General features: G+C 41.0%; 1 protein-coding gene across 1 annotated transcript in view; it reads left to right on the plus strand.

Annotated features, from left to right (window-relative positions):
• Positions 1-24,299, plus strand: part of LOC131231899 (uncharacterized) — a 102,047-nt gene extending 77,748 nt beyond the window's left edge. The window contains exon 10 of the mRNA XM_058228256.1: positions 24,084-24,299. Within this exon, the coding sequence (XP_058084239.1) occupies positions 24,084-24,105 (22 nt within the window). The 3' untranslated portion in view covers positions 24,106-24,299. The remainder of the gene's footprint in view (positions 1-24,083) is intronic.
• Positions 24,300-24,867: the final 568 nt, after the last annotated feature.

A 24,867-nucleotide genomic window follows, 5' to 3' on the forward strand; every position in this document is an offset into this window, starting at 1 on the left:
AGTACCCTCGTGTGTCATTTCTAATATATCCCAAGCTTGCTTTGCGGTATCACAGGAAATGATTCTTTTAAACTCATCAGGTGATAGTGCGCAAGTAATTGCATTTAGTGCTTTAGCATTTGCACTACTCTCACTTTTCTGAAGAGTGGTCCATTGGTAATATGGTGTGACTTTCATAGATTTTGAACCATCAACCCCAGTAACTTCCATGATAGGAGGTTTCCATTCAGTCGCTGTGGCTTGCCACATACTCTCATCCATTGATTTGAGGAAGATCCTCATTCTGGCTTTCCAATAGGCATAGTTGGAGCCATCAAAGGGTGGAGGCCTAGTGACTGAAAGGTTATCAAAATTTGACATCTTAAATAGCTTAAATCGTTAGCTCAGGAATTAAATCCAAGAATAAACAAGAGCTATTAGGCTCTGATACCACTTGAAAAGGCCTAGCTATATGTCTTAGAGGGGGGGTGAATAGGACAATGCCAAATAAAACTTATAACAGCGGAATTAAAAAGAACATGATAGCCAAAATAAATCACAATGCAAGAAAGTAAAATAACCTCAAAATTCAAATCTTGAGAGGTTGATACAAATGTTGTTCTAAGGACAACCTTACACCAAAAACCAGAGTTTATGGTAGGACAACCTTATTTCTAGAAAGATCTTTGTATCAAATCTCAAACCGAAGAGGAATACAGAAATAAATACAAACTGAATTAAAATGAATTGTAATCACAAATGTATTGTTCTAGGGACAGCCATACACCATAAAAATGGCAGGGCAACCTTGCTGGAACAACTTTTAAAGGAAATTGAATATCAAGTTGATAAAGGAATAACAGAAAATAAATTCTAAACTATTACAAAATTCTCACAATGCTTGAATTAAATGATTACAACATTCACCACCATACATACATCCCACAAAAGAATAATTAAAGATCAGAAGTATAAATCATTCAACCACAACACAAGGGATTATAGTGGTTCGCCTGTGTGTTCACCAACTGTTAAACAACAGCCACACAGAATGCTACTCCACTCCTAATATCCTCACACGGGGGATATTAGCGTTCACTAACAAAATAGGTTTTTCTAGGTTCACCCAAAACCTTTACAATTGTGTCTTTGTTTGTGGGCTTACACAATTAAAAAACCCCACTTCTGAGTTTTCCTGACTCTCCTTAGATAACCAATACAACAAGATTTTTCTGGCAAATCTTGAAAGAAACCAAAACAGAAAGGAATTTACAATTAAATGTAAAATACCTGATTATCTCCTTTGTTGTAGCAGCCCGGTAGAACCAAATCAGAGTAGATGATTAAATGTCCAAGTTCAATGTCCAGTACTCAATTACAATGGTTCTAATTCTAATAGATTTTAAATTAAACCAAATAGGGCTTGCCTTAATTGATTTTGATTCCAAAGAAAGGGAATAACATTTCCTCTTATCAAATTAGATTGGAATAGCAGAAACAAAATCAATTAAATAAAGCTAAGGAAAGAGAATATTAAATAAGCACACTTAGCTTAGATGGAGCACAGAATTATCTCTCAAAAGTTCGACGAAGATTGGCTTGAATGGATTAATTAATTCGATGATTGCTTCTGAGATTTGTGCACTATTTATAGGTGAGCAGATCGCGTCTTCGACTGGTCTAGGGAGCTCTTCGACTAGTTGAAGCAATAATAGATATTTGAAAAATTAGGCGCGATAAGCTTTGACCGTTCTATGACTGGTCGAAGGTCTCCTTCGACTGGTCGTAGGTCACCTTTCGACTGGTCGAAGGTCTCCTTCGACTGGTCGAAAAACCTGAAAAATATCGCTGGATTTTGAGTCGAAGATTTTCGACGGGTCGAAGATGCAGTCGACATTGTTCCTTCGACTGGTCGAACAGATTCCTGGACTAGTCGAAGCCTAACAGATTTTATCCGAAATTTGTAACAAACTCACGACTGATCGAGGAATTTCTTAGACTGGTCGAAGCAACTCTAGGACTAGTCGAAGAAGGCCTAGGACTAGTCGAAGAACAGACCAAACTTATGTAAAATAAACATTCGATTTATGTATCCAAAGTGACCTACTTCTAAGGTCAACCTAAGGTCAGTCAAACCTCAACCATGAAGTAAGGATATTAAAATATTAGGAACTAGTGACCTTGAAGTATGAGCCTTGAAGTCTTGATGTAGTTTAATCTTGAAAGTGTCTTGTGTAACACCTGGTCCATTCGGTACTATTTTTCATGTTTATGATGATTGAAGCCCTTAGCTAGACATGGATTGATCATTCATAGTACACACCCAACTGACCGGGACCCCAAGACCTCGAAACTTATCTCATATCGACCGCCCCATCGCCGCGATCGTGGAGGTACCACCTGTGCATCGGTATGATACTCCGTTAGTGAGATACGCCGTGAAGAATAATAAATATATCATGTGCGCATGGCACCATGTATTTTATTCCACATATGTGCACAACACATGTCATGCACACATGTACATGCCACACATGGGTGAGAGAATCTCTACCCATGTGTGTGATGTCACATACCCATACCTCTTCTCTCTCATGTGCATGAAAAGTCAACCTTTCTCCATGCCATATACTATGCATGACATCACCACACCATGCCATCCCATGCTCCTTTAATCCACCATTAATTACAAAGCATGAATTAAGTACCATAATCCTAGCCTAAGATAATATTAATCACAATAGCTTAACTTAACCAAAAATTTTATCCATTTCTTTATAAATACCCCTCCACCCTTTAGCATTTCACCATTTTTCCATGAGAGAGAGAGAGAGAGAGAGAGAGAGAGAGAGAGAGATGAGTGATCTTGGTGGGCCATCAACTCCATTAATCCCATACCTTCCATCCATCTCAACCATTAATTTCATCCCTTCTATCCATCTCAACCATCCATCTAATTCATCAAGGTGAGTACACCCACTCCACTCTTGGTTGTTTGTTTTTTTTAATTATTTGTATGATTATTAGTGGAAATGATTTGAGAATAATGATGTGATCAATGGTGTGGATACATAAGAGAGTACATGTAAATAATAATAATTAATACTTGAGATGATATGATGATGAGGATGTAATTAATGGTATAGATGCATGGAAAAAAAAATAAAAATAAAACTAATAAAAATAATAATTTATTATAGGCTTTATGTGGGACCCATTGATAGTGGGCCCCACCAGAATTTTGTAGTCATCCAAATTGTTCAAGTATGGCAATTTGGTTAGCCACAGGCTCACACATGGACACGTGCATACACAAAAAAAAAGAAAAGAAAAAGGCAGGCGTTTGGACGCCTGCCGCCGTTTGAAAGAAAAGGAAGGGTAGAGGTGTGGGTCCACAATGGGCCCCACCCATGATGTATGTATTAAATCCATGCCGTCCATTCAATTTTTCAGATCATTTTACGCGTTGAACCAAAAAATAAAGTCAATCCATTTCTTTGGTAGGCCACACCATCAAAAATCATGTGAAGATATACTAAAACATATAAAAGTACTTGCTGGGGCCCAATTGAAATTTTTATGCATTTGAAACTTGGATTGGACGCTCCACCATGTGAGACGCACACAACAGATGGACTAGATCGTCCTGTTGTGGGCCCCATATATGAGAAACAAAAAAAAAAAAACAAAACAACGTTGACGCTGCAGCATGCAGCGTCTCTTTTGACGTTGGAAAGAGGTGGCCCCACCACAGGCCTTAGCTTGATGTATGTTGAACATCAGCGCCGTGAATTTGATGGGTGCCCTCTTAAAAATGGGTCACGCCAAAAATTAACCGTACAAAGAACCTAGGTGGCCCACACCATCTAAAATAATGTGCAGACATGGCTAAAACATATAAAAGCACTTACTGGGCCCCATCTGAAATTTGGATGCATCTGAAACTTGGACCGTCCCCTCCATCAAGTGGGACACACACAATAGATGGACTGGATCATCCTTTTCTAGGCCCCATATATGAAAAAAAAAAAATAAATAAATAAAAAAAATATAACATAACAGCGGTGACGCTGTTGCTGCCAGCGTCTCCACTGACGCTGGAAGGAGGTGGGCCCCACTATAGGCCCCACCTTAATGTATGTCGAACATCAGCACCCTGCATTTGATGGGTCCTATTTAAAAATAGGTCACCCCCAAATTTCAGCTGTACACAGAACTCAGGCGGCCCACACCATAAATATATATATATATATATATATATTAATAATAAATAATAATTACAAAAAAAAAAAAAAGATTTGGATCAATTTGATCATGAGGTATGTGTTATATCCAAACCGTCCATCCATTTGGCAAGTTTGTCTTAAGCCTTGAGGAAAAAAAAAAAAAAAAAAAGATAGATCTAACTATCAAGTGGGCCACACTACAAAAGTGGCAGGGGTTGAACGTAAACCATTGGAACCCTTTTTGGGTCAGAAATTTTGGAGCAGTATGAAATTTGTTTTTCCCTTTAATTCAGGTCTTTGTGACCTTATGAACAGATTGGATGGAAAATAAACGGTATGGTGGGCCCTGTAAATTGTTTAACGGTGAAATCATTATCTCCACTACTGTTTGTGGTGAGGTCCAGATAATTCTTTGGATATGATTCATTTTTGGATGGTGCTATAAAATGATCTTAAATAAAAAATAATAATAATAATAAAAAAATAAAAATAGATGAACTGTGTATATGCAATAAATACATCTCTCTGCACCCATGTAACTTTGATCTCCTTAACTATCTGTACAATTCGAAGCTCGAGTATGTAAATCACCTGTTAGGTCCACCTGAAATTTGGATGTATCTGAAACTTGGTCTGACCACTCAACCAAGTGGGACACACATAAGGGATGGGCTAGATTTATGAACCACACCTCTGTGGGCCCAACAAATAATTATGAATATTTAAGGGAGGGTAACCCTCTCAACTTGTGTATGGTATGACCCACTTTGATGTAGGTGTTATGCCACTTAATCCACCATGATTATGACATGATTTATATTTAAGATCCTCATCGTTTATCTATTTTATCAACTTTTTTGATGATATGTTACCAAGACTTAGGCCCATCCAATGATTAGATAGTCGTACGTTCTGAAATAATGCAAATTAAACTCTCATCATTGAAAATTCATTATGGGCCATCCTGACGATGTATTAGATATCGACCCATATACCGGTTTCCTTTAGGCCATTATCCCAAAGAACAGTCAATCCAACTTAAATTGGACCATACAATACAAGGCTGTGAGGATAAGTACTTAACTATTGAATCCAACTTAAGGCCACCATGGTGTATCTATTTAATCCATGCAGACCATCCACTTCCTCATATCATTTTAGGACTTGGACTAAAATAATCAAAGCAGACCTAAGTCGTAGGTGGGTCACACACAACTCAACCTCATGGGAAATCCCCATGGACTCTACTGCATAGGACCCATTATGAATTCCATTGATATGTGAGCCTAAGAATGTTAAGGCCCATTTTGAGTGAACGCCATGTGGACCCATCAGTGATAGCCTTGTTTGGGCTAACCATTGGGCCTCTTCGATAAGAGTTTGTAATTTCCATATGTGGAATGTATGATGAACTGGTATTGTAATTTTTTAAATAATGATGATTAATCTTTTAAATGGGCTGATTGTGGACATCCCTTGATCACTTGGCACTTTGGTTAGAGTGCGGCCTCAAGTAATAAGATCATGATACTTGTGTTTAAACTCTTAAAAACATGTTTAATTATAACAAATATATAAACTCTAGTGGTGTGAGGGTGTGATATTACCTGTTTGGCCCATTGATCATGTGGGTATTTGATGTATGTATAGCCACCTAATCATAGGCAATGGTGGAGTACATGTAGTATACGTAGTCATCTAATTGTATGAATGTGAAATACGTACAAGGCCACCTAACCGTATGAAATCAAGTGGCATTGATGACTATTCAACAATGTAGATTTGTACTTATCGACATAGATACCACCACTTGAATCACACATGACCAAGTTGTACACTAAACCGAATATGATTTAAGGTTAGATTACCCAAGCTAATGCTATCAAGATCCTGGATTTTTATACAATGTAATCTTTAAACTATAAATGGTATGATGAAATGTGGCTCTCGGCCCTTAACCAGGTGACACCGAATATGAGTCATTATCTATGTGACGTGCGAAGTGGTTGTAGTATAGGACTTATCATAATTGGTGTAGCCCTGTATTCGTGGCCTATGGGCAAGGCCCATTGAGATATATTTCCGGTCCATATGATAGAGCTCATTGTGATGTATTTTCGGTCCATGTGATGCGGCCCATAGTGATGTGTATTAGGCCCAGGTATGTGGTCTACCTGTGAAATAGATTTGAGGCCACTTGCAATGTATTCGAGGCCCATGAGCGAAGCCCAATGTGATGTAATTGAGACTCATGGGCGTGGCTAATTGAGATATATTTTAGGCCCATGGGTTGTGGCTCATTGTGATGTATTTGAGGCCCGTGTGTAGGGCTCACCTCTTGAGTATTTGAGGCCCATGGGTCGTACAGCCTGATGTGGTGTATTCATGGCCCATGAGTGAGGCCCAATGCGATGAATGTGCGACCCTTGTGTGAGACCCGAAGTGATATATCTGAGGACCGATGTGGTGTGATTTCACCATGATGTATGTATTGATATTTATGTGGGTCATTCCTTGGGGATAATGTTGGTTAAATGTCCATATTGTCGAAGCCGATTGTTGAGGCCGGTTATTGATACTGATTATGAGTATGTGACAGCACAGCATTATCATACATGCCCATACGCATCATCTGCATGTTTGTTATGAGATGTGGTTGACCATTGCATATGTCGTTGGACAGATTGTTATGAGACTCCCTGATAGGTGGAGGTTATCTCACATGAGTGCACGGTATGCACAGGATTGATGCATGACTGTATTGTATGACTCATGCATCTTGCATTGTGTGCCCTAGCGACATCAGGGCCGTAGCCTCCACAGGCATATCGTGGATGGCCAGATGGGACACCGGAAATATTTGGTTCTAATATACGGGCGCCATAGATGTCCCTGGGTGAAAATCTCTAAACCTCCGAGGCCAGGAGATGCCCCAACGTCGAGACCGAGTGGATACATGAGCGCCCTAGTGCCGAATACTAGGAGGCCGCGTCTCCCACTGTGTCGTGGTCGGTTGGGAGGGGGTGTGGCCTTACCCGCCCGAGGGTAGGGGGCATTACTAGGCTGAGTTTGACCAGCTCATGAATGGGTCCGCTATCGACGTGCCGAATAGGTATTGGCAGACTATTGGCCATGCGGATAGTGAGGTTTCTTACGCTCACTTGGACTGTGCTGCTAGGAGAGAGACAGTGTCATTTGGAGTGTACTAAACCCCGGTGATGATCCCAGAGATAAACTGTACTGATATGTGGACTTATTGAGCAGGAGTTGCATACTCATTCTTCATTCATTCACTATTCACTCGGGCTGGTGGTGTGCAACTATTTGTTGTGTGTACCTTCGCAATGGCCAGGATTTCGGTTGGGGCGCGCGACTAACCTGAGATCAGGAGTTTACCACATTGAGTCTGACTATCCAAATTAGGTATGGGACTATTTTGGATAGAAGTCCCTTGTGATAGACCCCATAGTCTGCGATACTACGTACCACCATCCCGACCTCACTCCAGCATAGTCATTTCATTTGCACCACATATTGCATTGCTTCCTCGACATCTAATATTTGGCTCTTTATAACTCCTCATTTACATGCTGATTTATATTGCGTACTCTGATATTGTATGACTCATGAACTTGTCAGTATTTCCGATATTGTATAATTATGGCATGACAATATGATGATGATGATGTGATTACGGATGCATGTAATATGGTTATGACTGTGGTATGATTTCCTTGTAGCATATTTATCTTGCCTGCATGTAGGATACACTGCACACACGTGTGTACTCACTAGGCTTTTTGCCTAAGCCTCCTATTTTCCATTTTTTTTCAGGGTTGGAGTAGCTTGGAAGACTTAGCTTTCTCGATGCATTGCATCTATTCTTCGATTTGGGCAATGTTGACGTTACGTATCTTTTGTAAAGCATTATACTCATAACCATCGGGACTTATAATGGAGTGTGTTGCTTGGTAGTTTGATCATGGATCTTCATGCTCAGGTATTACTATGTATCTATAAAAAAAAAAAAAAAATTCAGTCAAAAATCTTCCTTGTGGTGTGCCGAACTCGGGACTTGGTGTATGGAAGTCGAGTGCCGAATTCGGGGCATCACGGAAGCTGTCCGTCACCGGGTTTGGGGCGTGACATCTTGAGTTCTTTATAAATTGCCTTGTACTATTCTTGAAGTCTTGCAGCTTGAGTCTTGTCTTGTGAGCAGTTCTTGCATTCAAGATTGATCCTTGTACTTGTGAGCTTTGCTTGTTGTGAGCTTAGCTTGTTTATGAATGTTGATCCTTGAGAGAGCTTCACTTATGCAAGTTATATATAACAGTGATTTTGGCACCACAAATTTGACAACAGACATGGATATAAACTATAGCACTTGCAGTGGACGTCCAAGCTCTTCCAAGGAGAGAAAGAGCGTGTTGTGTGGCCCACTTCCCATCCCAAGATCCATCATCCTAGCCGTTCATATCTCATCCTCCTCCATCCAAGTGAGACACAAGAAGATTGACGTTCCATCAGACCAAGAAGATCGAATGGTGGGTATTCTATAAGCCTAGATTTGTATGTTTTGATGATAAGCCAAGTGGGTCCTACCGATTGATGATATGGATCTCACTTTGGACCCTAGATGTGGCCGATGGCCCACCTTGATTCTCATGATCATTCCATTATAGGGCCATTCTCCATGGACCCCATCATGATGTTTATTTTTCTTGCATGAATAAAGGTCATCTAGACCTTCCATTTTGGTGGAGAAGCAATCTCCACCGTTGATTTTTGATTTGGTGGGCTGACATATACTAGGACCCACTTGATGTATGATTGAATGCAAGGGAGGGCTCATAGTGGCGGAACCCTTCATCACACGTGTCCCTCTCTCTTTCTTTCTCTCTCTCCCTCTCTCTTTTATTTTTATTGTGTGTGATGATGTGGCCGTGTGGCCTACCTGGATGGACCCCACCATGAGGTATGTATTTTATCCAAGCCATCTGTAGGTGGGGCCCACCTTATATATGTGTTACCCAAACCGTCTAGCGTCCAGGAACGCTGGACGTGGTCGTGCAGTGATGTGTGAACTGACAGTGTGGTGTACTGACCACCAGAAACCAAAAATATTAGTTTGATTCAAAGCTTTGGGGTGGGCTGCTCATGCAGGACCCACCTTGAAGTATGGGTCTAATCCACTCCATCCATTCCATTCCCCAATTCATTTTAGACGTTGAGACGAAATATAAGGCCAATCCGATTTTCTGGCGGGCCATAGCATAGAAAACAGTGATTTTTACCGTTAAAATTGACTAGGACCCACTTTAATGGTTCTATGCACCAAAACACATTGAATATTGGGCTCATTTGGACTTTCTTGAGCCGTAGAATGCAATGGTTGGGCTGGATTCTCCTGATGCGGGCCCTATGTACGAAAAACCACAAAAAACCATGTTTTTCCATATATATATATATATATATATATATATATATATATATATATATATATATATATATATATATATATAAAGGAGCATAACCACAAGTGTGCTGCGTTTGACGCTGGAGGCAGGGGGTCCCATCCGTGGGCCCCACCGTGATGTGTGTTGGGCATCAACACCGTGCATTTGGTGAGCCCCCTTTTAGTTGTGGGCCACCCTAAAAATCAGCCGTATGTGGAACTCAGGTGGCCCACGTCACAGAAATAGTGATAATTGAACGTCTACCATTGAAACCTTGCTTGGGTCATAGAAGTTTTGGACCGTTATGAATTTGTTTTTCCTCTCTATTTAGGTCATTGTGACCTTATGAACAAGTGAGATGGAAAATAAACGTTATGGTGGGCCCCACGTGGGACCCACTTACCATGGAAAGTGGATTGGCTAGCATACCTCACCAGCAGCCATTGTTGTTGCTGCGTTTGACGTCAGCAAGGTTTGTGGGACCCTCTTGTTGACATGCTGCAGCCCAGCACATGGGAGCCACCATGATGTACGTGCCTCATCTCTGCCATCCACGTGGACATGGGCCCATGTAATGTATATCTAAATCGTCTATCTGTGGGCCCCACCACCTACTTAGCTGCTGTTTGATGCAGCAGTTCTGTGGGTTCCACATGAGGTAGGTGTTATACCTACACTGTCTGTTGGTGCTGGACGCACCCGTTATATGATGTATGTGCCTTGTCCACGCGTCCACCGTCTAGACGATGGACCACATGGATATGTGTATTATTATCCACACCGTCCAGACAGTGCTGGACGATGCTAGACAATTCGGACAGTGATGTGGACTCCACCATGATGTATGTATTTTATGTCCATGCCGTCCATCTGCCAGTCCCAGCATTGATGGATGTGATTCATCCACACCGCCGGCCTTGATCGACGGGCCCACCTACCCTGCAATCGCAGGACCCACCATGATGTACGTATTTGATCTATGCCATCCACTTATGCGGCCTACCTTGATGTATAGCAAGCGCACTATTCATTAGTTGGGGCCCATTTGATATGTACAAGGCCCACCTCGATGTGTTATATTTGAAGCCCCCATCCATCTTACCAGTAGGGCTGTGGGCCCGACTATCTTATGAGATCCACCATGATATACATGTGTTATACACACACTGTCCATTTATTTTTGGGCCGTAGGCCTCATTACCTTGAGAGGCCCACTTGATGTGTATGAGGCCCATTGGTGCGGCCCATTGATGTAGCCCACTTGTTGGATATGAGGCCCACGTATGAGGCCCATGGTGATGCATTTACAACCCATTTGATGAGGCCCATTGCGATAGGTTGGAGGCTTATGGAACGCAGCCCAATATGATGTATTCAAGGCCCATGAGTGAGGCTCGATGTGATGTATTTATGGCTCAAGTGCCGAGGCCCAAAGTGATGTGTTTAGGGCCCTTGGGTTGAGGCCCATTGTGATGTATCTTAGGCCCGTGTTAGAGGCCCATTGAGATGTATATTAGGCCCATTGGCCCAGCCCGTATGACGTGGCCCATTGTGATGTATTTTCGGCCCATATGATGAGGCCCAATGTGATGTATGTGTGGCCGTTACGTTGTGTATAAATCCCTTATGTGGGCCACTCCTTGGGAGCAATGTTGGTTAGATATCCACATTGATGGGCGATGATGGTTAAATGTCCACATTGTGACCTTTCCTTAGGCTCATTATTTAGTTGATTCTGATTGTCGATTTCGATTATCGAGGCCGATTCTGATTTGAGGTTAATTGCGATTTGAGTCTGATTCCGATTATCGAGGCCGATTTCGATTATCAAGGCCGATTCCGATTTGAGGCTGATTTCGATTTGAGTCTGATTCCGATTATCGAGGCCGATTTTGATTTAAGGTCGATTCCGATTTGAGTCTGATTCCGATTGTTGAGGCCTATTTCGATTGTCGAAGCCGATACTGATTGTCGAGGCCGATTCCTATTCCGTTTGTCGAGGTCGATTCCAATTGTCGAGGCTGATTTCGATTGTTGAGGCCAATTGTTGAGGCTGGTTTTGATTGCTGAGGGGATTGTCAAGACCCATATGATGTATATGCAGCCTATAGTTGAGACCCATTGTGATGTGTATTCGTCCTATGCTTGAGGCCCAATGTGATCTATATGTAGTCCGTGTTTGAGGCCCAATGTGATGCATATGCGGCCTGTATTTGAGGCCCGTTGGGATGTGTATTTAGCTCGTGTTTAAGGCCTAATGTGATGAATATGAGGTCTATGGGATGAGGCCCATTGTGATGTATTTGAGGGTTAGGCGATGAAGCCCATTGTGATGTATATTAGGCCCATGTGAGAGGCCCATCGTGATGTGTATTAAGCTCTTGAGTAAGGCCCATGGTGTTGTATATTAGGCCTTTGTGTGAGGCCATGGGCCCACTTTATGTTAGGCTCTATGTGAGCCATTCATTGGGGACAATGTTAGTTAAATGTCTACATTGTCGAGGCCAATTGTTGACGCCGGTTATTAATACCGATTATGAGTATGTGACAGCATAGCATCATGATACATGCCCATACGCATCATCTATATGTTTGTTATGAGATGTGGTAAACCATTGCATATGTCATTGGGCAGGTTATTATGAGACTCCCTGATAGGCGGAGGTTATCTCACATGAGCACATGGTATGCGCAGGATTGATGCATGACTGGATTGTATGACTCATGCATCTTGTATTGCGTGTTGTGACTACTGTACGCCCTAGCGATATTAGGGCTATAGCCTCCACAGACATATTGTGGATGGCAAGATGGGACACCTAAAATATTTAGTTTTAGCATACGGGCGTCATAGATGTCCTTGGGTGAAAATTTTTAAACCTCCATGGCCAGGAGACGCCCCAACGTCGAGACCAAGTGGATATATGAGCGCATGAGGGCCGTATACTAGTAGGTCGCGTCTTCCACTGTGTTGTGGTCGGTTGGGGGGTGTAGCGTTACCCGCCTGAGGGTAGGGGGCATAGCTAGGTTGAGTTTGACTAGCTCGTAAATGGGTCCGCCATTGACGTGCCGGGTAGATATTGGCTAACTACTGGACAGGCGGATGGTGAGGTCTTTTCAACTTACATGGTCGCGCCTCAGTGGGCGGCGGTTGCATGTAGAGTGTACTAGACCTCAGTGATGATCCCAGAGAGGAACCATACTGATATGTAGACTTATTGAGCAGGAGTTGCATACTCATTCATCATTTATTCACTATCCACTCGGGCTGGTGGTGCGTAACTATTTGTTACGTGTACCTTCACAATGGCCAGGATTTCGGTTGGGGCGCACGAATAACCTGAGATCAGGAGTTTACCACATGAGCGTGATTATCAAAATTTATGTATGGGACTGGTTTGGATAGAAGCCCCTTGTGGTGGATCCCGTAGCCTGCGATACTACGTACTATCATCCCAACTTCACACTCCAGCTTGGTCATTTCATTCACATCGCATATTGCATTGCATCCTCAGCACATAGTATTTGGTTTACTATCTCCGCCTTGCATAGCTGATCTACCTTGCTTCCTCAGTATATGATATTGTTTTTATTATATTTTTTACATCGCATAGCTTGGATAAGGCTGATGGTATTTATGAGCCTATCAGCATGTTTTCGCATTGCTCTGATATCGTATGATTTATGATCTTGCCATTATCTCTGATATTGTATGATTTATGGGCTTATCAGTATTTTTGCTTACTCTGATTACTCTGATATTTCTTACCTGACACTTACCTTGTGCACACACTTTCACCACCCACTAAGTTTTCTATAAGCTTATGCGCGATAGATGAGTGTAGGTGGCGTTAGGTTACAGCAGCATTGAGCTTGGAGCATGCAGCGGACCTTTAGAGCTTTGATTTTGTCATATGTATTTCCCTTTTAGCATTGTATTCAAATGTTTATATTAGTGGATATGTGATGATGATGTTGCCTTTGTGATTTGGTAAACTTGTGGTTATGCTTATTACGAGTTAAATGTATGTTGAAAAATCCTCATTGTAGGATTCTAGGATCGGAATCTAGCATATGGACGCTGGGAACTGAGAATGGGTTACTACAGAAGCTGTCGGCACCGAATTTGTCGATCGAAAATTTTGTGAGCCCGCTTTCCGAGTTTGGGGCGTGACAGTGACCGACTTTTATCTGTTTTCCTTTTAGACATTCTCCACAGACAATTTTTTCTTCTTTTCTAATCTTAGGAAGTCTTCTAATCAAAATTTTTGAACTAAGCTTAGCTAAGTTTTGGTAGTGAACATGTCCCAACATTTGGTGCCATAATTTGGATTCACTCTTTACAGCCATATTATACTTTGTGGATAACACACTCTCATTTGTACTTTCAATAACGTAACAGTTATCACTAGTGCGTAAACCTTTTATGATAGATTTTCCTGTATGGTTTAAGATCCTACACACATCCATTGAGAAAGTGACCAAATGTTCTTTGTCATAGATTTGGGAGATACTAAGGAGATTATGTTTCAGACCTTCTACACAGAGAACATGTTTGATTGTTGGAAGACCTGGTACAGCTATCATTCCTTGTCTAATAATTCTAGTAGAGCTACCATCTCCAAATGTGACTGATCCTCCATCAAAGTCTGAATACTCACAAAAATGAGTTTGATCACCAGTCATGTGTTTGGAGCATCCACTGTCAAGGTACCATTTTGAACTATTGCCAACTTTCAAAGCAGTATGGATTACTAGGCAATTGTTCTGATCTTTCACAGCCTTTGATACACTTTTGGACATAATTCTAACTTCAGTCAAGATCACTCTCTATGCGGTGAAGCCCTTAAGAGAGACCCGCTTTAATACTAATTGAAATTGCGGTAATGACCGCTTTAGTTGAAGTAGGAATATGTCAATATGTCCTAGAGGGGGGGTGAATAGGACTTTTTAATATTTTATGATTTATTTAAAATTCTATCACTCTAATCCTAAGTAAATATGCATGCATCAGTATTTCTTCAGAGTAATTCTAACGGCTTCCAAGCTAATTAAAGGATCTGATCATAAAACTAATTAAAAGATAAACAAGATGCAATTCGTAGTTTATGATGGATGTGACTGTGTGTGTGAGATGTGATCTCAGATAATCAAATATGAAAGCTTTTAAGGAAATCACATAAGTAATGAAAGACTAGCAATCTCAAACACAGTCATTTTTATAATGGTTCGACTACTTGTCTACTCCACTTCTGGCGGACGCATTCAACCTTTGAGTGTATCGGATCTCACTAAAGGAGGTTTCATAACAGGTTCACCTCAAACCGGAGGTTTTAAATCAGGTTCACCTCTAACCAGTACAACCTACACTTAGGCTGACACAACGAGTCTACACGACACACTTTATGCTCCATGATTAAGGGTCAACATACAACACCCGAATTTTAGGCCACACAGGCCAAGGATCCACACAAGGAACCTCACCAGTTTATGCTCTCATGAGCAAGGGTCAACACAAAACACCTAAGTTTTAGACCAAACAGGTCAAAGACCTATACAAAGACCTAAGAGTTTATGCTCTCCACAGAGCAAGGGTCAACACAAAGCACCCCCAGGTACACTCCCGCCGGAGGCCTCGTATGAGGACTTGCAAAGGGTGAGAAACACCTTAGACCCAATCCTACAGAAGGAATGATCACAAGGGTCCTCTGGACTCTAATGACTTATAGATAAGTAGATGAGCCCCATTCAGCGCGTTGTAGAAGATCTCCTCCTTTGTTGATGAAGAATCTTCTGCTTCCTTAAACCGCAACTCAGAAGATATACCAATACATGGCGATGGGTTGGGTCAAGGTTATTGTAACACCCGGATTTTCAAGGGCTAGGTAAGAACTCGGCTCCTGAATTCCCAAGTGTCATGGGTGCCCTAATGGGCTTCATATTTTAATTACATTAGGATGATCTCATAAACAATGAAGGATTTAGCAAGGCATGAAGCGGAAATACGTCATAAGCAGTATCAATTGCTACTAATTATAAAAATATCCAGACAATGAATCCAAAGTCATCTAAATAGGGAACTAGTCCCACCCATACACGACCCAAAGCGACTAGGGCCCTGGTCCATACCCTGCAGTAGCCCGAAGTCAACTAAACAAATCCGACGAAAGTCTGGAAGTAGAGAAGCTCATCTTCCCTATCCTTGCTCACCTCGCTCGGCTCATCGAGCTCCGCCTCACCTGCATTTAGAAAAGGGTCTGGTTGGTGTTTTAAAACACCGTCCCAGAGTGGGAGTGAGTGATCAGCTCAGTGGGTGTTATTAGTCTTAAGTTGTAACAAGCATCAGTTATATTATGAATTTAATGAAAAACAGACATTCACTAACAAATCTTATTAATGCACATGCATAAGGGATGATATAATGTATGCCCTCGCCACAACTCTTCCTCAAGCGACTCCGTCTAACGATCGCGTATGCCAATGCTCCCTCAGAGTGACCTCGACTGCTGAGTCGCTAACCTAGCTAGTGTAATGCAATGGTCATGTTAACCGGGTTCTTAGTTAAGTCCATTCATCCAGTAGGTTGGAGAATCTATATACCCCACATATCAAATGCCTTCAACTAGTTGCAAGGCCAAGGCCCCCCAACGTATGAGGCCAAGACCCCATGGTCCTTGATCCCATCAGGTTTTCCATCCCCGACTTCAAGCACATGAGGAGTGCCGAGAAAAAGGGATCTCTCGCGGTCATTATGGGGAGGCGCGACACCCTATTGTAGGCTGACAGCTCGGACACAATGTCCCATTCTACCATGCCCGGCTCACGAGGCAGTAGACCCATTTCAATTTGATTATCGATGGGTTATAATGGTTGTAGGGTGCTCCAGGTTCCATACATATGTAAGCAAACAAGGTTAACAATCACGATTGGTCAGAGGGTGGGCTAGACCGCATGAGTCTAGGAAAGTACGTGGTGGAACGACATCGGGTGCAAGCAACCCATGTAGTCTAACTACTGTCGCCCACGCGCACTCATCCAAATCCATGGGTTTAGCCTCAAGGCAGTTCTACCAACGGAACCACCTTCGCTCTCCTCATGTTCCTGACCAATCCCAAGATAGAAATAGTGATTCATAGCATGCCAACTCCCGATGTATCACCCAGCATAAACAACATTATGTTCTCATACTTCTCGATATACAATTCAGATTCTCATGGCAAGCAAGGCTAACAATATCATGAAGCAAAGTGCATGTGAGTTGTGTGTGCGCGTGGGGAAGTTAAGCACTTCCTTCATCCTAAGAAATCATAAGCACAAGAGTCATAAATTCATAGATACTATGGAACAATACTATAAGAGAAAATCCAACAAGGCATGAACATGAAATCATCCACGTACAAAATCATGTGAGAGGCAAGAACAACATCATATGAGAAGTAAATGTACAATTCCCTACAATTCCAGCAAACATGCAATTCCTAGGGTCCCTCTAGATTCTCCAAATATAGCATCCAAACAATCAAAATCATTAAATTCGTAATAAAATTGGTGTTAGGCCACCTAAGGATAATAGTCTGCACCTATGGATTGTTGAAACTTGGAAAATGACCTAGGAATGAGAAATTTGGGATCGATCGGCCGGAATCCCTAAAGCAACTACTTGCATGTTAGAATTCCAAGCCAATCCCTTCTCAGCACACGGGTTTTAAGAAAAGGGATGAGGGATCTTACCTAGATGATCAATAGAACAATTCTTGTGGTTGTGGTGTAGGGATTTCCTTGGAGAAGGGGTAGAGAGTTGCAAGGTTGAGCTTCCCTGGGCCCCACCATCGACAACACCCTCCTTCACTCTCTTTTTCCTCTCTCTTTCTCCTCCTTCTCTTCTCCCCTTTCTCTCCTCTCTCTCTTCTAGGGCAAAATCCTATGGGGAGAGGGGGTGCCCAAATGAGGCCCTTTTATAATGCTAGATTTGGTGAAAATGGCCCCAAGTGTTGGGTTTTTACTATACTAGACCTATGGGAGGGAGGGTCTTTCTAAGCTCTAGGGCCCACTATGGGGTATACATATTGATATACACTGTAGAATAGTTAGCCCTAATGATGATCTATGTATGAACATGATCGGCCCGCCATTTGGATGCGCCGATCAACAGATATGATTAGAAGTCTGTTCAACGGTCACCGATGGTCGATCGGGGTCACGACTATAGGGATATGAGTAGGGAAATATCCTTACTCCATGTGTGAAGTTTGGTCACAAACCGACGGTTTGAAATCCTCAACTTTGCATAAGAGTGAATGACTCAATTTACTTAAGTTCTACCTCCTTTCTTTAGGGTATTTGCGCTTCCCATGTACTCGTCCTTTGGCTCAAAGTGAGCGGTTCTGGACACTACCCAGGTCCGACTCCCACGATGGATGTCGAGCCTAGTAAGACGAACATTACTCTATAATTTTGAAACTAATGACCCACCAACGAGCGGTCTAGAGCTTATTCAAAAAATCGGGGCGTTTCTGGAATGAATTAGGTATTGAGATTTCTCGTGGGCAATGAACAGGGTTTAGATTACCTATATTTATAGGGTGACCTATTTATAACTAGTGGAAGTGGAGATTTGGTCATGATCACTCTGAACCATCGGTTTTAGGCTAAAAGAGTAATGATGTTCATTTGGTCTATTAGTCAAGATTCGGGCTTTGTTTGACTTGGCTTCGGTTGGATTTTGAATTTAGTTATGATTGTCTTAATTTATCAGTGATGGGTCGGTTAGATTTGCCCCCCCCCCCCCCCCTTGTGAGTGAATCATGGGGTTAAATTTGATGTTCAGGTGATCGGGCGGATTCATTGGCTTCATACGGTTGATTAAACGGACTTGTACGGTTCTCTACTGGTTCTACCCGTGTTTAAACTATCATTGAGTGCTAATGGTCATTAAGTGATATTATAAGTTAATTAATAATAAAAAAATTTCAAGGATTTTTGGAAATCCGAAACAGTGAAAATCCAAGATGTTACAGTTATGATGGAATCCTACTCTATTATATGTTTTCCTATAAGGGAGATAGAGCGATTTCAATCATTTATGCATTCAAGGCATCCCAGCTTAATGATTTACCATTAAGGTGGTATCTGTAGGATCCTTGAATGTGGAAGTTCATTCCCCAATCCACTCTATTGAATGTTAATGATGGGGGTGGATTGGAGGGTGAACTTCCATGAGAGAAAAGGCTTAGGGTATATGATCTGGGATTAAACACTCAAAAGCACTCTCTATATTCTCTACCAACAACCAAGGGCAAGCTCTTCATTAAATAGGCAAAATGTTTCAACGGATATAAAACGGTCACATATTTGACAGAGTTCGATATCATCAAGCAGGGTTGATATCATCGAGTGTATACTCTCGATAGCATCGACTGGCTGCTCGATGGCACGAAGTCAAATGTCAAACGCTTTTGAAACCTTTTGCCAGCTGGTCGAGGAAATCAAACGTGCGTCGATGTCATCGAATTTCAAACTTCGATTTCATCGACACGAGGTTCGATTCCTCGACCTTTGAAAATGTGAGAGCACTTGCCTTTGAAATATTTCAGGTATAAGATATGATCGAGCATCACTCGATATCATCGGAATTTGAATATCGATGACATCGAGGGTAGTGTTGATTCATCGATAATTCTAAGGAATTTTCCTACAAGATTGTTGGATAGTTTCTGTCCACTTTCAATGACATTGACCATGCCTCGATATGATCGATATTTGAATATCAATTTTATCGAGTGACTTTCGATTCAAGAAAAATAACCTGAAAAACTTTGCTGGATAAATGTGTGTTCCAATCCGATATCATCGAAGGGCTTCCGATATCATCGAGTTTTGAATTTCGAGGATGTCGAGGAGCTTTTCGATATATTGAGGATTACATGATTTGCCATAGTAGAACTTTGGGCATAACAGACCTGATGTCGATTTTATCGAGTCTACTCGATGGACTCGAGATTCAAATTTCAATAATATCGAACCGTCTATTGATACATTGATAATTTCGTCCAAAGATCTTTGTGGTTGTTGGACATTTTATATCCTCATTTCAATAATATCGAGTGAGCTTCGAGGACATCGATAACAAGGTTCGATTTCATCGAACCATGTATCGATAAATCGACAAAGGTAGAAAACTTAAAGATTTTCTTGAAGATTTGAAAAAGTTTTCTAACCAAAAACCTTAGGATGTTCTATCCAATTTTAAGGGTTTTAAGTACTTGGTGTTTTGAGACATGGCATGTGAGGCTAAGATTTACCTGTGGCGAGTTCAGGCACATATCCAATTGAGGCAGATGCTTGATTAATCTTCTTATGAGGCTTCTCTGTCTAGCTGACTCAACGATCACGCTAATTGACAAACCAGGGCACTTTTAACCCAAATTCGATCCGATCTGGGATGGAGTCTGGGTCCTCTGACTCGATCCAATTCGTTGCATTGCTGGCCTGACCTGAATTGAGTCCGACTCGGTTAGGGAAATCGAGTTGGATCGGGTTGGGTACGGTTCAGATCGAATCTTCTGTTTTAATTTTTTTTGTAGTGTGGTCCACTTGGTCTTTAGATCTGTCTTGCTTTTCGGCTAAAGCCTTAAGACGAGCCCACCAAATGGATGGACAGTTTGGATATAACACATACCTCATGGTGGGACCCACAGAACTTGCTAACGTCAATACACCAGCGTGATACACCTGCCAGTCCGCTTCATGTACAAAAGTTGAGAGGGGTTACGGGTTACCCTCCCATTAAAATATTCATAATCATTTTTTAGGCCCACTGAGGTGTGGTTCACAAATCCGGACCATCCATTATGTGTGTCCCACTTGGATGAGGGGTCATACTAAGTTTTAGATGCATTCAATTTTTAGGTGGGCCCCACCAAGTGCTTTTATATGTTTTAGGAATGTCTTCACATGATTTTAGATGGTATGGCCCACCTGAGTTCCGTATACGGCTGATTTTTGGGATATCCCATAATTTAAAGGGGACCCATCAAATGCACGGTGTTGATGTTAGACACGCATCACGATGGGGCCCACACAACTCGACCTCATGGGAAGTTCCCATGAGCTCGACCGCATAGAACCATTTCCCTGTTTTCTTTCTTTTCTTGTGGCAGTCTGGCAGAGCTTGGTGCTCGATACACTCGAGCCATGAGTTGAGGCCTGAGAGGACGGATTGGCTACTCCCCCTGCCACCAGCCAATGGCTAGTGGTCGGTGCTTTGTGGACCCCACCATGATGTATTTATTTCATCCATGTCGTCCATTTATTTTTCTAGATCATTTTATGGTATTAAACTAAAAATGGGGTATATCCCAATCTCAAGTGGACAACATTACAGGAAACAGTGTTGAATGAACATTGTACGGATCGAATCGGTCCGGATTGGCCACTGATCCAAACTTGACTCGATGTATGGTTGGATCTGAGTGGGCCTACTCGATTCGACTAGATCTTGGCCTTCGGTTTGGACCGGATCTGGTCGAATTCTGCCTAGCTCTATCGATAAGTATCATTGAGTGAATCCATGGATGCTCATTCTTCGTGTAGGATTGAGTGTAAGAGTTTAATTAAAAAACTCGACTAGGTTCTTGTGTAGGACCTTAGTTCTTATATATGACCTAAATCAAAGTCCTTGTGTAGGCCACCGGACATGGGTGTATACATGTTAGTATCTGAGGGAGCCTCTGGTGGAAGTAAACGTAACTCCTTGGATTAAGACTGAGGTTGTTGGTTAGCCAATAACAAACTAAATCAAGTCTCTTGTGGGAGCCTCCTGCGGGAGTGTACGCTAGGGTCCTTGTGTAGGGTTGTATAGGTTAAAGGTGAACTTGATTTAAAGCCTGTAATAATGAAATCCGGTATACTTATGAGTTAAGTACGTCTGTCGAGAATGAGTAGGGAAACCGAACCACCATACATACTTGTGTTTGTGATTGTCTTTAAGCACTTGTTTAATTATGTTTATGTGATGAATGTTTAATTATATGTATACATGATTAGATGAATGTTAGGAGTTGATAGGTAACATATCCCACATGCACATGTACACTATCATTTATAAAATAGTTGCTTGAATGATATATGATTTGTTATCTATATGATTGGACCCACTATTGGCTTGGAAGCCTTGGTGTTAATTTCCTTAGTTTAATTACATATTAGTTAAAGCAATTGTGTATTTATAAGGCATAAATTTTATTGGTCCTAATCACCCCCCTAGGACATAACCTTCATTCCTTAGCTCATATATACTTATGCACACATAGTCGTGGTATTTTATTCCATGCAATTTCAATCTCAAGCATAGAATCAAAGGGGTGATAAAATCATCTATGTTTTCATATTGGTTAGGGGACCTCTAAGCACTCACCTTCTATCTTCAACTTTGTGCAAAGATCCCAATATCTTGTGTAGACCGTTGGCTACTATGGCCCCACCCATCCTGACCATCTTTTAGTGGTGAAGTTTCCTAAATCATAACATCTTGAATAAGTGTTTTTAGGAAAGTAAAATGTTAAAAAAATGTGCATGATTTTTGAAGAACTAAGGAGTCTTCCATACTCCGAAGTGTGTACAATGTAACATCAACTTATGTTTGATATTTCCAATTTTGACTTGTCAAGTTCATAAGCAACACCATACGATTAACCTAAACTATTAGTATTAGTTTGATTACACCCTCATCTATGTAAGAAAATGAAGTATTCAAGTCTCATTCTTGGTAAGGTAATCTCTTATCTCAGTGGAAGGTTCATTGTGGCAGAAGTGTCAAATCAGAAGTTCAGACTACAGAATATAAATTAAGTTGCAAATAATCATTTTAAAATATAAACTTGCCTATAATCCCAAGGCCATTTCAAAGTAAGGGATACCTACCACATCTTTCGATCGGAGTATAATAATTGGTACTTGTGAGAATGCAAAACATGCATGGTCTCTCATCCTTGGAAGCATGGGAGTGGCATTTTGTTGAATGTACAATTGACGCAGTCAATTAAGTAAAAATAAACTGATTCACTTGTAAGCTTGGCCAAAATGGTAGGTTGATTAAGGATTTGTCATTTAGTTACATGCAACCTTTACCAAAGAGGGGTATCTATAGACACCCCATCATAAATGAAGAGTCAATTGTATTAGAAAGTTCACTTTTTACATAAAAATTCAGAACCACACACCTTATCCAAATTTATATACGTTAGTACAATTCCATTATGTATCAACCCAACCCATCCGGCTTGACCTAGAGCTTGATTCAAGACATCTAGACTCCAAAATAAGGCGATATTGACCATCTAGTAGCAATGGAAATCTAATTTTCACTTGCACATTTTCTCTGCCAGAAGTTGCTAGGTGTTCCACAATTAACAACCCATTTAGTTATATGTCAAGATTAGTCAACGATCACATATTGGATATTCACTTTTAATAATGATCTAGTTATGAAATTATTTTTTCAATTTTCTAAATTGCTAAGATTTTATCTTATTATAAGCCAATTTTCAACTCTTATTAAAAATTTTTTAAAAGAAAATTACTTTACATCTTTACCTGTAAACCTCACCAAAATCACTAAGGGCGTGTTTGACCCGACACACTGGACAGAACTGGATGGTATTAAGTGGGATTTGATCCTGATTTCCATCCAACAGTCTATTTGGATGGCTGGATGTTACTCTAGTGTAGAAGGCCTTGTAAACTGCATCGACCTCAGAAGGGATTCGTGAAATCCCTCCTTTAGACTTCGTCCATCCCTCGATACAGAGTGGGATACAGGATGGGATCACAGGCGGCCCACTGTGATGTATAACTTCAATCCACACTGTCCGCACATAAGGTTCATTTAGTACAGAGAATTGGACGAAAACAAAGGTAGATCCAAGGTTGCAGTGGACCACACCATAGGAAGCAGCGGTGCTAAGGACGCCCACTGTTGAAAATTGCTTGCATTTTCAAACACTCCCACGAGTTTACAACTGGAGGAGGGCCGAATCCCATCACTTATCCAAATAGAAAACCTAGATCATCCCAGGCTCTTCCAATCCACTGGAAGTCCAGGACAACCACTGACAGTCCTCTCATTACCTTAAATCTAATTCCATCCCTTTTAATCCACTCTAATGCAACATCCCAAATTGGCCCTAAGCCAACTGCCCCAACCACCTAATAAGAAGATGTCATATGTCAAGAGTTAATTACAACAAACCATATAGTATTTTACCCTGTATTTATTCAAAAACAACCAAAATGTCATCACCTTCAATTATAAATATTCATTACTCCTCCCATTTTCAACACACATCACAACCATAACTCTAAGCCTCATACTAGATGAGGATGTCCTAAAAAAGAACTGATGAAGTGCTCTCCTTTCTTTAAGGTCACCCTCTCAAAGGTTATGAGTGAGAAGCTTTGAAGATTATGCAAAGATGTCATAAAGGAAAGTGTGAAGTGCTCTCCTCTCTCTAAGACTACCCTCCCATAAGTTCTGTGTGAAATCTTAAGAGTAGGCGTAGATTGAAGAGCTCTAGTAATCTTCTTTAATTATGGAGTGTTAGCATTATTCTTTTTTCACTCACATCCTCGGTTAGGGCCCTTTATCTTCCGATTAAAGATTTAGTAGAGTGGAGTTGAAGATCTAAGAGCTTCAATTATCTTTTCTCTTAAAGAAGTGTCAAAGTTTTTCAATCTCCACTCACATTTATAGGTTCTCAATTAAATCCGAGTAGTTCATTTGCTGCTTTCCTTTTATATATTTTTTCTTAGTGCATTACTATATTTTCCTTTCTCATACACCTCCTTACTGTAGTTTTATTATATTTTCTATTTTTTATGTTTAATTATTTTGAGTAATAATTTAGAGCTAAAGATCCCACTAATCTAAAATTTTGTAAAGTAGTGATTGTAAATTTGTATGGTGGGGAAGGATTTTGAATTCAAATTGTTCATCTTGGCCCTTGAATCATCATTATTTTACATTCTCTAGCTCGTCATAGAATTGGAGATTTTGGCCAGTGGTGATTCCATCAAACAATTTTCATCTCCTCCAATCGTATTCTTGCTTTTGGTGTGCTTCGCAGGTCTATTCCATAATGAGAAAACTTCAACCAAGTTTTTAGGAGTAATAACTTTATTTTACAAGCTAAAGCCAACCTAACTTTTCA

This window comes from Magnolia sinica, chromosome 17 (assembly GCF_029962835.1).
Source record: "Magnolia sinica isolate HGM2019 chromosome 17, MsV1, whole genome shotgun sequence".
NCBI lineage: Eukaryota > Viridiplantae > Streptophyta > Magnoliopsida > Magnoliales > Magnoliaceae > Magnolia > Magnolia sinica.